Genomic DNA, 10,991 nt, shown 5'->3' with positions numbered 1-10,991 from the left:
GGGGGCAGATGAGGCGCGGACGCCCCCGGGACTCTCCCCTTCCTCGGGGGAGTCAGCGGAGAGGCGGCCTTCGCCGGGGGGGCCCAGAGCGGCTGCAGATGCCCCGGGGTGCTGAGACACCCCCTTTCCGCAGGGGAGGAAACGGCCCCCGCCGAGATTACCCCCCCCCCCCGTTTCTGGCTGCCCGCCGCCCCTTGGGGGGGTCCGCGACAAGGCCTGACGGAGCAGGACTGACTGCGCTGCGGGCGGAGGGGGTCCCGCGGCGGGGCCGAGCCCCCCGCGACGGGGGCTTGGAGCTGCCGTGGCCCCTGCGCGCCGGAAAGACGCGCCGGGGGGGGTCTCTCGACGCTCCTGGGGGGCCTCTCGGGGGGCCGGGAGGCAGCTCGGCTCGGCCCGCTGCCTCCGCCGCCTCCCTCTCCCCGCAAAACCCGACGGCTTCGGGGCCCTGGCGCGGCCCCCCGAGAGCGCGCCCAGGTCGGGGGCCGAGCCCTCGGCTCCCGCCGTCCTGCGTTCCGGTGGAAGCGAGGCCCCGGTGGAAGCGAGGCCCCGGTGGAAGCGAGGCCCCGGTGGAAGCGCGACCCTCGTTGCCCTTGTTCTGGTTTGACTCCCCCGCGCCTCGCCGGAGCCGCTGGCGCTGAGCTGTCGTGCAGCGCGCACGGGCAGGCTGGGCAGAAACGACCCAAAAGGTCAAGTGGAGGCACGGCAGAAGSCCGATGTCGGCTGCCCGCTCTGTTCTTTGACCCCGATGGGGAGCTTGTTTCCGTGCTGCAATACGTTAAAGGCTGATTTTCCCTGTTCCCAAGCGTGGGCGGGGGAAGGGACGGGTTTAGAGGCCCGGAGATTCAGCAGTGAAAATGAAAAGTGGTGGGAATTGAACACAGTTGGTGCTCACCTCGGCCTGAACTGCTGTTAAGTTATATGGAAGCAAATGAGTTTTGGGGGGCTTTCCACCAATGATTCAGAAATTAGAATTCACGTTCATGGGGTGGGATTCACTTTGAGAAATATTTCCTCTTGACATTTGAAATAAAAACTAATCTGAGTGAGGAGGAGGAAGGGGGAAGGGCTGGATGTCGTTCGTTTTTTATTTTTAAACTGGAGGCAATACTGAATACGCAAACCAATCCTTTTAAAAGGCCTGGCTAATAAAAAGTGAAATGGAAAGATCAGATTTCCTAGGCTGAATACCTCAGGACGTTGCAAGATAGCAGAGTATTCTCTGGTCTGGCCCTTCCAGGGAGGCTTCTAACAACAGCTAAGAACATATTTAATGGAAACACTTGAACTGACCTGCCTTGGGGGTGAGCCCTTTTGTGATTCCAATGCTGATTGGTTCTATATAGCGTTGAATATTAATCCATTAATAAACACACAAGCGATAATTTTGTCCAACCTTGAAAACGTTCCTATTAAGCGTTTCAACCGTGATCTAACCTCTGCTGGAGTCTCTGCAAATTGCAGCCTTTTCTTATCTCCACAGTGAGGAGAAACAATTTTGTGTTGCRTTTCTGTCAATTTATGCCAGGTGCAGGCAGCGACAGTTTCAGCCATCAGAAAAGAAGCACCAGAAATACGGAGTTATCAGTCCCTAGCTTCTCCTCACCAGAAGTTGGTATGTGCACTGAATGCACTTTACAGAGTGGAATTTATTTTTGCTGTTTTGCATTGTGGCTGTTCACAATAGTAAAGCAGACATTAAACCGCAGGAAAATAGAGAAATGGTTGGAGCGTACGCTCACACTTGATTCATCGCGGTGCTCTCAGACCTGATACAGATGCTTGGCAGCTCCAACTTCAGGGTCAGTCGTCGCGGGCGAAAAGGTCACGTTACCTTTCGATCTAATGTAGGTTTTGTTCAAATGCACACAACTCTTACTGTACAGCAGTAAAAACGTTCCCATTTCTTGAAACTGTTTTCTGTTCAGATCCGTTTTGAGCTGTACTGGGGTTTCTGCCTGCAGACCAGCAACCAAAACTAAGCAAAAGTGAAAGTGGCAGGGCTCTGCGGCAAAGCCAGGGGGGCCCAAGCCAGCAGAAAATGTGCTGAATCAATGGGATTTTTGAAATTCACTGTTTTATCTTTGGAGTACGGCTTAGAACAGTTTTTTCAAATATATTTTGAGTATCTCTTTAATCTAATGGCAGATTGCAGAAGTGGCAAGAGATGCCGAAACCATTGCCCTGTGTTTTCAGCAGGCAGCCTGAAATAGGTTTCCCAACAGGAATCCTATAACATAACCAGGAACTGATTGCCGTGCTGTGGGGAGGGAGGAAATGCTTTTGGAGCAAGTGCCTGCTGCCCCCGGGTGGCAATCGGTCTATACTGCAGTTTTACAGGCCTTCAGAATTCATATTTTCATTTACAGGATAATTTATCCAACGTCTCTTCTGCTCGTGTGTGTGTGTCCTTTTTGATGGTATAGTTTCCAGAGCGAGCAAGAATGAATTCATGTCTAAGAGCAAAGGGATAGGTAGAAGCACAGAATATGGAGGGAAATGTATCTTTAATATTAAGACTTTGCATCCTTTTCTACAAAGATATTTTTAACTCATTTCTGCCTTTTTATGTCCTTTTTGTGTTCATATAAGTGCAGTTTTAGCAATTCTTGGTACTTCTGGTGTAGAGATATTCCAGCTCCATGTAACACTGTGTTCTCTCCCAGAATGGTGGTTGTGGGTTGCAGCTTTTTGTAGACTTTGCTGCTTTCTGCTACAAGGTGTGCTGCATCGTGACAGGAACAGGCTTTTTAAAGCTGTTTGATTTAAGCCTTCTTGGCACATTCATGCTAGGCTTTTTCTGTGCTTTTTAAAAAAATAAAGTGCTTGGACAATTTTTTGTCTCTATACTTTAATAGGATTTGCAGCTGTGAATGTGCTTTAATAGAATTTACAGCTGGGCTGAAGTATCCCCTCTCTTAAAATAACATTGCAGCTTCGTGATTCAGTAGAATATGCCTCCCACCAGTTGCTTTGTGTGTAGCTGTGAATGCTCTGGAGCAAAAGGAGAGTATGAGCAAAAGCAGAAGTTTTATATGTGGCCAAATAGGAAGCATAACCCTGTGGTTAAGGACTGGAGCTATAAATGAGTGCATTTGGGTCTTGTTTTTTGTTTTGCCAATGACTTGCTTTCTGTTCTCCCAAACAGTTTTTAACCTGCCAGCTTCTCAATTTGCCTTGTCAGTAAAATGAGATTGGGGAAATCTCAGTGTTCTTAGATCATTAGGTGATCACTTGTGAAGTGCTTTGGGATCTTTATGTATTAAAACCGCACTGGATTAGAAAGATGGCAGGTAGGAAATAGCGCAGGATGTGGTGTCACTGGAACCTAGAGAGCGCTTTGGGTCTTCTGTTTCTCAAACTGAAAAGCAGTTGGTGGCTGAGGAACCAACGGAAGAAATGTGTTATCTTAAAAAGTGGCACAGCAGATACTGCCTGCCTTTTGTGGCTCTGGGCCAGTAGTTTTGGTAGCTGGTCCCAGAATGTCAATCCAGAATGTAAAGAAAGGAAAGCAGCAAGACTCCTTAAAGTGCTTAAATCTTCCAGGTAAGGTTTGCAGGGAAGACATGGAAGAGAGCCACCTTAGCATATGTAATTTGCTTGACAGGCAGATGCCCTCACTCTGGAGACCAGGACCTGTGCCAAAATATTGAAAAAATACAGGTGGAGAGAGTGGAGTTAYGTAAGTATCATGTCAGGAGGATGCTGTCCTTGATAGATGGAGGCCGTGTGYTGGGAAGCCTCCATATCTGAGAAGGCATTTTAGCCTGGCCATGAAATAGTTCATCGGATCGGTGCCATGAAAGGCAGGCCCCAAATAAAGGAGTTCTCTGCTTCCCAGGAGCAAACGCAGGGCAGACAGCAGGAGAGAGAAGAGAGAGTGCCTGGCAGTGTCTGACCGACAGAGAGCCCCTGTCGTGAAAGTGCTTACATGGATATGACACTCAAAGTCCATAGTTAATTATGTCTCTATTCAAAAAAAAAAAAAAAAAGTGGAGAAGTTGAAAGCCCATTCGGCACATTGGAACTTGAATGCACGCATAGATGCTTTACTGAGTTGTGGCTTGAGATGCTGGTGTTTCCGCTGAGACAGCCAGTAAGGAGGCCAAAGAGRCTGCTTTTGGTATTTACACTGGCCCTGTAAGAAATGGACTGAGAGTATATGTTATGCTTCTCTCCTTCTGCATCCTAGCCAAGGTTAAGAAGTCAGGGAAATTTTTGTTTTATAGGCAGAGTATCAAAGAAGGCTTCTCTATCATCTCCTAGTTCCATGACCTTTTGCATAAGTGACTTTCTTGTTCATGTAGATTTGCAGTCTTTTGAAGTAAAAGTAAACAGAGGTGCAAGATTTACAAACATGGCTGAAGCCAGAAGTATCTTTCTGTGTCTGTACTCTCTGTTTATCAATCTAGGTTTCCAAAACTGGAGGGAGAATTTCCTTGGCATCAGTAACCTACTGAGACAACTTTCAAGCTCAGAATGGAGCTGGTGAACAGGCAAGATCCCTACCTCCAAAGGGTCCTGAGGTTTGCAGTGCGTTGCAGAGCCCTGACACTTCTGCTGCAGGCAAGTCTCCTGTTCCTGAACCAAAGATGAACCAAAGATGCTGTTACGTCTGTTGTTTGCTGCTCCGAGGTGTCTCTCTTTGGTACTGCCTTTTGCACCATGAGTTATGGCTCTGCTTGATTGAAAAATCTTCTCCTTTAGAGAGCCAAGAGACCAGCTGCATCCAAGGAGACAGTTTGCTGTTAAATAAAATTATGTGTGGTTCCTTATAACTTACCGTGTTTTCATGCTGCCGTTACAAGAGGCTGAGCTGGCAGCACAGTAGGCAGAAGTCTTCTGTAGGCAGAAGTCTTCTGTTTATCCACAGAACAGGAACAATGATCTTCTCCTGCACGTTCTTCCCAAGTCTCCTTTCCAGAGACATCCTTCTCTGAGCATGAGCTAGCTCTTGGTCCACTCAGCCCTACCTGTGTGTACCAAGGCAGCCAGCAAAGAGTCTAGATGTAGCCATGGCCCTGGTGAAACAAAATCTCTCTGAGCGAGGAGGGTCTTCGGTAGCAGATCACCAGCCAGCTGGCAGATTGTGGCAGCTCTGGTAACCACTGCGTAGGGCTGAGTGGAACCATCAGCTGAGGTGAAAGACTGTGTTACACCTGCCAGAGGCCTGGTTAGTCCGGATGTGTGCTTCGTTGTAAAATGTCAGCTTTGTAGGTCTTTTAGGTCCAATCTGTTAAATGTGGCTCTTTTTCTTTTCTCTGACAATACTGAATTATTTGCAGGGGACTCATCACRTCTCCATTTAGTAAGCTGCAAAACTTAACGTTTGAAATTTCTGTTGTTTTTCTTTTACCTATTTTTATTTGATGTGACAATACGATGTGCTAAGTTGCAACCCTGCTATCTCATGAGCTGTCTGGGTTTTTATTCCATCTTTTAAAATGTTATGGTCAGCACCACAAGCTCCTGGGAGGAATTATGCTTTCTGTTTACTCATCTCCAGAAAGAGAATCCCTTTGTGCATGCGGAGCTGCAGACGTGGTGGAATGAACTAGAGACGAGAGAAGGGGCCTGGAAATTTGCTCWGCTTTCTGCATCAATTTGCTCTGGGAAAATCTTTTCTTTAGTTCTATCTTCTCTCCCTCATACATCCCTGAGATGATAATGCCAAATTCAGTACAGTGGGAGGCTTACCCGCGCTACAAAAGCACCTGGTGTCAGCATAAGCATTTAGATGTGTCCAGGAACACCGGGCTGGGGAGCCTTTCYCTGTCCAGTTCAGTGGGGTCCCATGCTGGATACTTTTCAGAGTTTTATTCCGTTCAGATGTAAATACCCCCAAAGATTGTATTTGCACCCTCTTACAGGTGTCCTTGCTGGAAAGCCTGCCAGCCTGTGTTCAGTGCTCCTCTTGTTCCCTTTGAAACCTGAGAATCCTCCTTAGGCATGGTGCTTTCAGTAGGATACAAGAGGATATCTGCTGGACTTCAATCTTCCCTTCTTTTTCCAGGCTCTGTTTAACCTCCTGATCCCAGATCATGCTGCAGATGCCTTCTCCCCACCTCKCCTGTCCGAGCCTGGCCTTTGCGACCTGCTCCTGGAATGGCTTTTGGGAGGCCTCTCGCGCTGGGATGCGGAGCACTTCCTGTTCATCGCCGAGCGAGGCTACCTGTACGAGCACAACTTTGCCTTCTTCCCAGCGTACCCCCTGAGCGTGCGTGCCGTGGCAGAAGTTGCTCTGTGGCCCCTGCAGCGGCTGCTGTGTTTGCGGAGCCGCCTGCTGCTGTCAGCTGTACTCCTTAACTCTCTCTTCTCTCTCCTGGCAGCAGCTGCCCTGTATAAGCTGGGCTGCGTTGTGCTGCGGTGTCGCAGGGTGGCTTTCCTCGCTGCCATTCTGTTTTGTATCAGCCCTGCCAACGTATTTATGGCAGCTGCTTACTCAGAGAGCATGTTTGCCTTCCTGGCATTCAGTGCCATGTGGCAACTGGAGAAGGGGCAGAGCTGGCTCAGTGGACTGCTCTTCTCCCTTGCTGCTGGGGTGCGTGCCAATGGGCTTATCAATGCTGGCTTCTTTATCTACTCCTGCAGTAAATGCTTTGCCCTCCAGCTCCAGGTGGGTTCAGGACTGGTAAAAAAGCTTCCTCCATTCTGGAAGCAACTCCTTAGCTTGGCATCTTCGATCATTCTGATGTGTGCTGGGATCTTTCTGCCATTTGTTTTATTTCAGTATTATGCTTACATGAGGTTTTGTGCTCCTGGCACCGGTCTGCAGCAGAGTGTTCCCAAGCCCCTGCTGCAGCTAGCTCTGGACAAGGGCTATCGTTTAGCAGCAATGAATAGGCTTAAACCCCCTTGGTGTTCACAGCGGCTCCCTTTGGTATATTCCTATATTCAAGAGGCTTACTGGAATGTGGGCTTTCTAAGGTATTTTGAGCTCAGACAGGTACCGAATTTCTTGCTTGCTTTGCCTGTCACACTTCTGGGCTCATGGGCTGCCTGGACCTACCTCACTGCAAACCCACGGCACTGCCTAACTCTTGGTCTAGAGAGGAGAAAGAATGAAGAAGAACAAGGAGAGAGTAAACGAGGAACTGGATTTTGCTGCCCTGCTGTCTTGGTGTACGTGGTCCATGCCACAGTCCTGCTGCTGTTTGGAGTCTTCTGCATGCACGTGCAGGTATGACATTCATAGCAACACAGAGAAGTGATTTCTTGACGGGAATACAGTGTAGGGGCTGAGGTGACTCAGTGACAGTCACAAAACCTACAGTTCTCAAAGCTGCAGGACAGGCATAGGAGAATGCAAACATTGCTTCCCAAAGCTTTATCTTTCCTCTCTAGGAGCAATTTCCCCAGTCAGTTTCCAGAACCGTTTAGTTCCTCTTGTTTCCTGGAGAATTCCTGAAGGGAGGTTGCTTCATATGATGAAGATACTAGGACTTGGATCAAAGAGGTGTCTAATTTTTAGGAAGGTTTGCCAAATCCTGCTGAGCAGCTGTCAGAGGATAAGGATACTGGGTCATTATTGTGTTGGGTAGAATTTGAATGGGCGGCAGTGAAAGGATCCAGAGCCTGTTGCCAGTCCCTTGAAAGTGTTTCAGGGCGTTTTCAGGATACAGGTRATGATCCTAAAGATTGGGGGTTCCAGTGAAAATCCAGGAGAAATGGTTGAACGTTGAGGTTCAAATCTCTCCTGAAGCTGCTGCTGCTGCCCAGATCCTGAGCTGGACTGTGACAAGGATTTCAGTGATTTTGTGGCARTTTGTTTGTCCAAAACCTGGAGACCGCTTGGCTGCTCACACGACCAGCTTCATAAATAAAGCAGCCCTGAGCTGAGAGAGGTTTCATTCCAAGTGTAGTAAATCCTGACACCAGGTAGTAGGGCTGTATTTCATTCCTCTCTATCAGTAATCTGTTCCAGGCAGATAGATTGCTCCTTCCATTCTTCAGAATCAGTGCTGGTTAGAGTCAAAGACCTGCAATTTATGGGGTTCTCTCTCTGCCTGTTTTCAGGTTCTAACGAGGTTCCTTGGTTCCTCCACGCCAATCCTGTACTGGTTCTCTGCTCACCTGCTTCAAGARTACGAACCTTTGCTCTGGAGTGAAGGGACTGATAATCCAACTACAGCATCTCCCTCTGATAAGTCTGTTTTAGGTAACTCTCTTGCTGGCTCCTATGAGAAAGGGATTTCTGAAAACCCCATTGGGAGATTACTGCTCAACTATAGATTAAGTACCCCCCTCACCAAATGCATTCTTGGATACTTCCTGTCCTACTGGCTACTGGGACTGATCCTGCACTGCAACTTCTTGCCTTGGACATAGCTAGCAATTGGGAGAATCTATTTCTACAGGCTGGTAGAGGGGCAGACGTACAAGTCAGAAGCAGAGCTCACTTCTTCTGAAAATGTAATGGTGCTATTACGTCAATTGTAAAGATTATAAGGCTGTTTTACGCAATTACTAATTGCTCAGTTACAGAACTGTTGGCGTGTGACCATGTCTAAAATGGGCATGTTCTCTTTGCTGTGACTCTTGGAGTGTCCTGCCCCTGCTCTTTACTGACGGCCAGGAGTTGCCTAMGTTCGCTGGGAAGAGGGAATGCGCGTCCGTTAGGTCTTCTGTGAAGTTCTGTCCCTGAGCAATTATTTATGGCAAAGATCTGTTGCTGCCAGATTCTCAGCTGGTGGAAAACCTCAGGGAAGTGTTTTTGAAATCACAACAAACACCTCCTGCAACCCAAGTATTCCCAGCCTCTGCGGGAGGATCCTGTTGTGCTGTACGTGCCGCTCAAGCTCGCTCTTTGCCAAAGCACTTGACTCAGTGCATCGGGCCGTGTGGCAGGGAGGCGGTGGCAGCGGCAGCAGCTGCGGCGCGCCGGAGCTGCTGCACGTGTGAGCCTCCGCTGCACGGCGCCCGTCCAGCTGCAGCGCCGCGCGCCGTCACGGTCTGCACCGTCGGCGCGCAGCTGGCAGACGCGGGTCGGAGCAGGCCGCCCGCTGCGGGGGGGCATGGAGCAGAGGGGTGGCCGTGGGGCCGCGCTGCCATGGGGGAGACGCAGGAGGGGCGAGAGGGGGAGAGGAACCAGTGTCAGTGCGCGAGAGCTGCTGAGGAGCTGCAAACGGCACCGGGACGGCTACAGCCGTTCTCCGGGACTGCTGCTAGGGGCTTGCGGAGGGGACTGCGGTGCTGCGGCTCAGCGCTGGGGGATGGGGGCGTGGAAGTTGGCGTGTCGGTACATGAATATCGCCAATAAAAGTTAATAGATTTTACAGGAACCATAGTTTGCTCCTATTCAGTGAAGTGACGCTTCCTGCACTGGAGTGGGTGGGAGGTGCGACAGGGATGGTCCTGGGATGGGAAATGGGCTTCAAGGGACAGGGGGTTATTCCCTGCTCTACTCAACAGCGAGCGGAGGATCGTCAGAACAGCATTTTCTGCTCTCCYGCCAGCTAGCGCACGTCCTGGCAGTTTGCATCCGGAGACCAGCACCTCTTAGACTAGAGACTGCGATGCTTCCTTGTCTCACCCACGGCTTGGGGTCCTTCAGCTGGTGAGCCCACCCAAAGCGCGGCAYGCGCAGAGCTCCGAGATCGCGCTGTCGAAGGGGAGACCGTAGCTGCTTTCAGCCTAAACCACGCTTCCTTGCAAGCGCCGCCGTTCTGAAAGGATCRACTCTTCCGTAAGAGGAAAGCGCTGCTGTTTGTCGCCACTTCTGCAGGCTTTGACTCTTCGTCCAGCTGCTAAGTGAGTTTAGAGCCTGTTAGTTTTCGCCCCCAGACAGCAGCTCTGCAGTTCACCTTTCGCACTGGTTTCAAAGCCGAAGCCCTGTGTTTAGGTCCTGCTCGCAGCAAGCTTTAATCGGAGAGTTTCTTCGGAAACAGGGCAAACGTCGAGCAGTGCGAAGGCAGACTTGTGTACGTTCCAGAACACACGAAACATCCCGCCCTGTAATGACATGCTAAAGAGACCCTAAAATGTAAACRCAAGCCTGCAGCAAACCGGGGGAGGCTGTTTAAACCTTCCAAATCCGTGGCAGAATTTCACGAACGTCTGCTACTGCACGCTGGTCTTACCGCRGGCTTCTGAAAGGTTGTCCCGACCCAAATCCAAGCCTTCGAAGGCGCCTGGCGTGGCTGGTGCCGGAGCCGCTCTCCGGCCCGGCCCGGCCCCGGGACACGGCCCAGCTGTTCCTGGGGAACGTCCTTTCTCCGTGCGACCACGTTCTTCCCCTCCAAAACGCCCGGAACGTGCGCGAGGCTTCACTGCAGAGCGTGTGTGTGCAAGGGGCTTTCATCGCAGGGCTGCGTGTGTGTGTGCACACGCATGTGCTGGCGACGGGGGTTCATCACAGGGCTGCGCGGGGGGGGCTGTTCAACACAGGATGCTGAGTGTGTATGTGGGTATCTTACCACACGATTTTGTGTGTGTGTGTGTGTGTGTGTGTGCAGCTCCCCCAGGTGTGTGAGTGTGCACAGCTCCCCCAGGGTTGTGTGTGAGTGTGTGCAGCTCCTCCAGCTCTGTGAGTGTGCGCAGCTCCCCCAGGTGTGAGCGTGAGTGTGCACAGCTCCCCCAGGGCTGTGTGAGTGTGTGCAGCTCCTCCATGTGTGAGTGTGAGTGTGCGCAGCTCCCCCAGGGCTGTGTGAGTGTGTGCAGCTCCTCCAGGTGTGAGCGTGAGTGTGCACAGCTCCCCCAGGGCTGTGAGTGTGCGCAGCTCCCCCAGGTGTGAGTGTGAGTGTGCACAGCTCCCCCAGGGCTATGTGAGTGTGTGCAGCTCCTCCAGGTGTGAGCGTGAGTGTGCACAACTCCCCCAGGGCTGTGTGAGTGTGTGCAGCTCCTTCAGCTCTGTGAGTGTGCGCAGCTCCCCCAGGGCTGTGTGAGCGTGCGCAGCTCCCCCAGGTGTGAGTGTGAGCGTGCGCAGCCCCCCAGGGCTGTGTGCGTGTGCGCAGCCCCCCAGGTGTGAGTGTGAGCGTGCGCAGCCCCCCCTGGGC

General features: G+C 51.0%; 1 protein-coding gene across 9 annotated transcripts; it reads left to right on the top strand.

Annotated features, from left to right (window-relative positions):
• The first annotated feature begins 348 nt into the window (after positions 1 to 348).
• Positions 349 to 8,483, top strand: PIGV (phosphatidylinositol glycan anchor biosynthesis class V). Of its 9 annotated transcripts, none has more exons than XM_085304981.1 (7): positions 349 to 509; positions 544 to 686; positions 1,526 to 1,844; positions 3,605 to 3,679; positions 4,410 to 4,563; positions 6,011 to 7,177; positions 8,014 to 8,483. In XM_085304981.1, the coding sequence occupies exons 5-7, from the start codon at positions 4,477 to 4,479 to the stop codon at positions 8,323 to 8,325; spliced, it is 1,566 nt and encodes a 521-aa protein (XP_085161107.1). In that variant the 5' UTR covers positions 349 to 509; positions 544 to 686; positions 1,526 to 1,844; positions 3,605 to 3,679; positions 4,410 to 4,476; the 3' UTR covers positions 8,326 to 8,483. The 9 variants fall into 9 exon arrangements, with proteins under 9 accessions (XP_085161107.1, XP_085161104.1, XP_085161108.1 ...); XM_085304978.1 differs by having other exon boundaries at positions 544 to 1,612; positions 1,707 to 1,844; XM_085304982.1 differs by having other exon boundaries at positions 544 to 1,612; positions 1,693 to 1,844.
• Positions 8,484 to 10,991: the final 2,508 nt, after the last annotated feature.

The sequence above is a fragment of the Rhea americana genome, unplaced genomic scaffold, assembly GCF_003343005.1.
Source record: "Rhea americana isolate MKP2758 unplaced genomic scaffold, rheAme1 scaffold_215, whole genome shotgun sequence".
Lineage (NCBI taxonomy): Eukaryota > Metazoa > Chordata > Aves > Rheiformes > Rheidae > Rhea > Rhea americana.
This window is presented reverse-complemented; position numbering and strand designations above follow the sequence as displayed.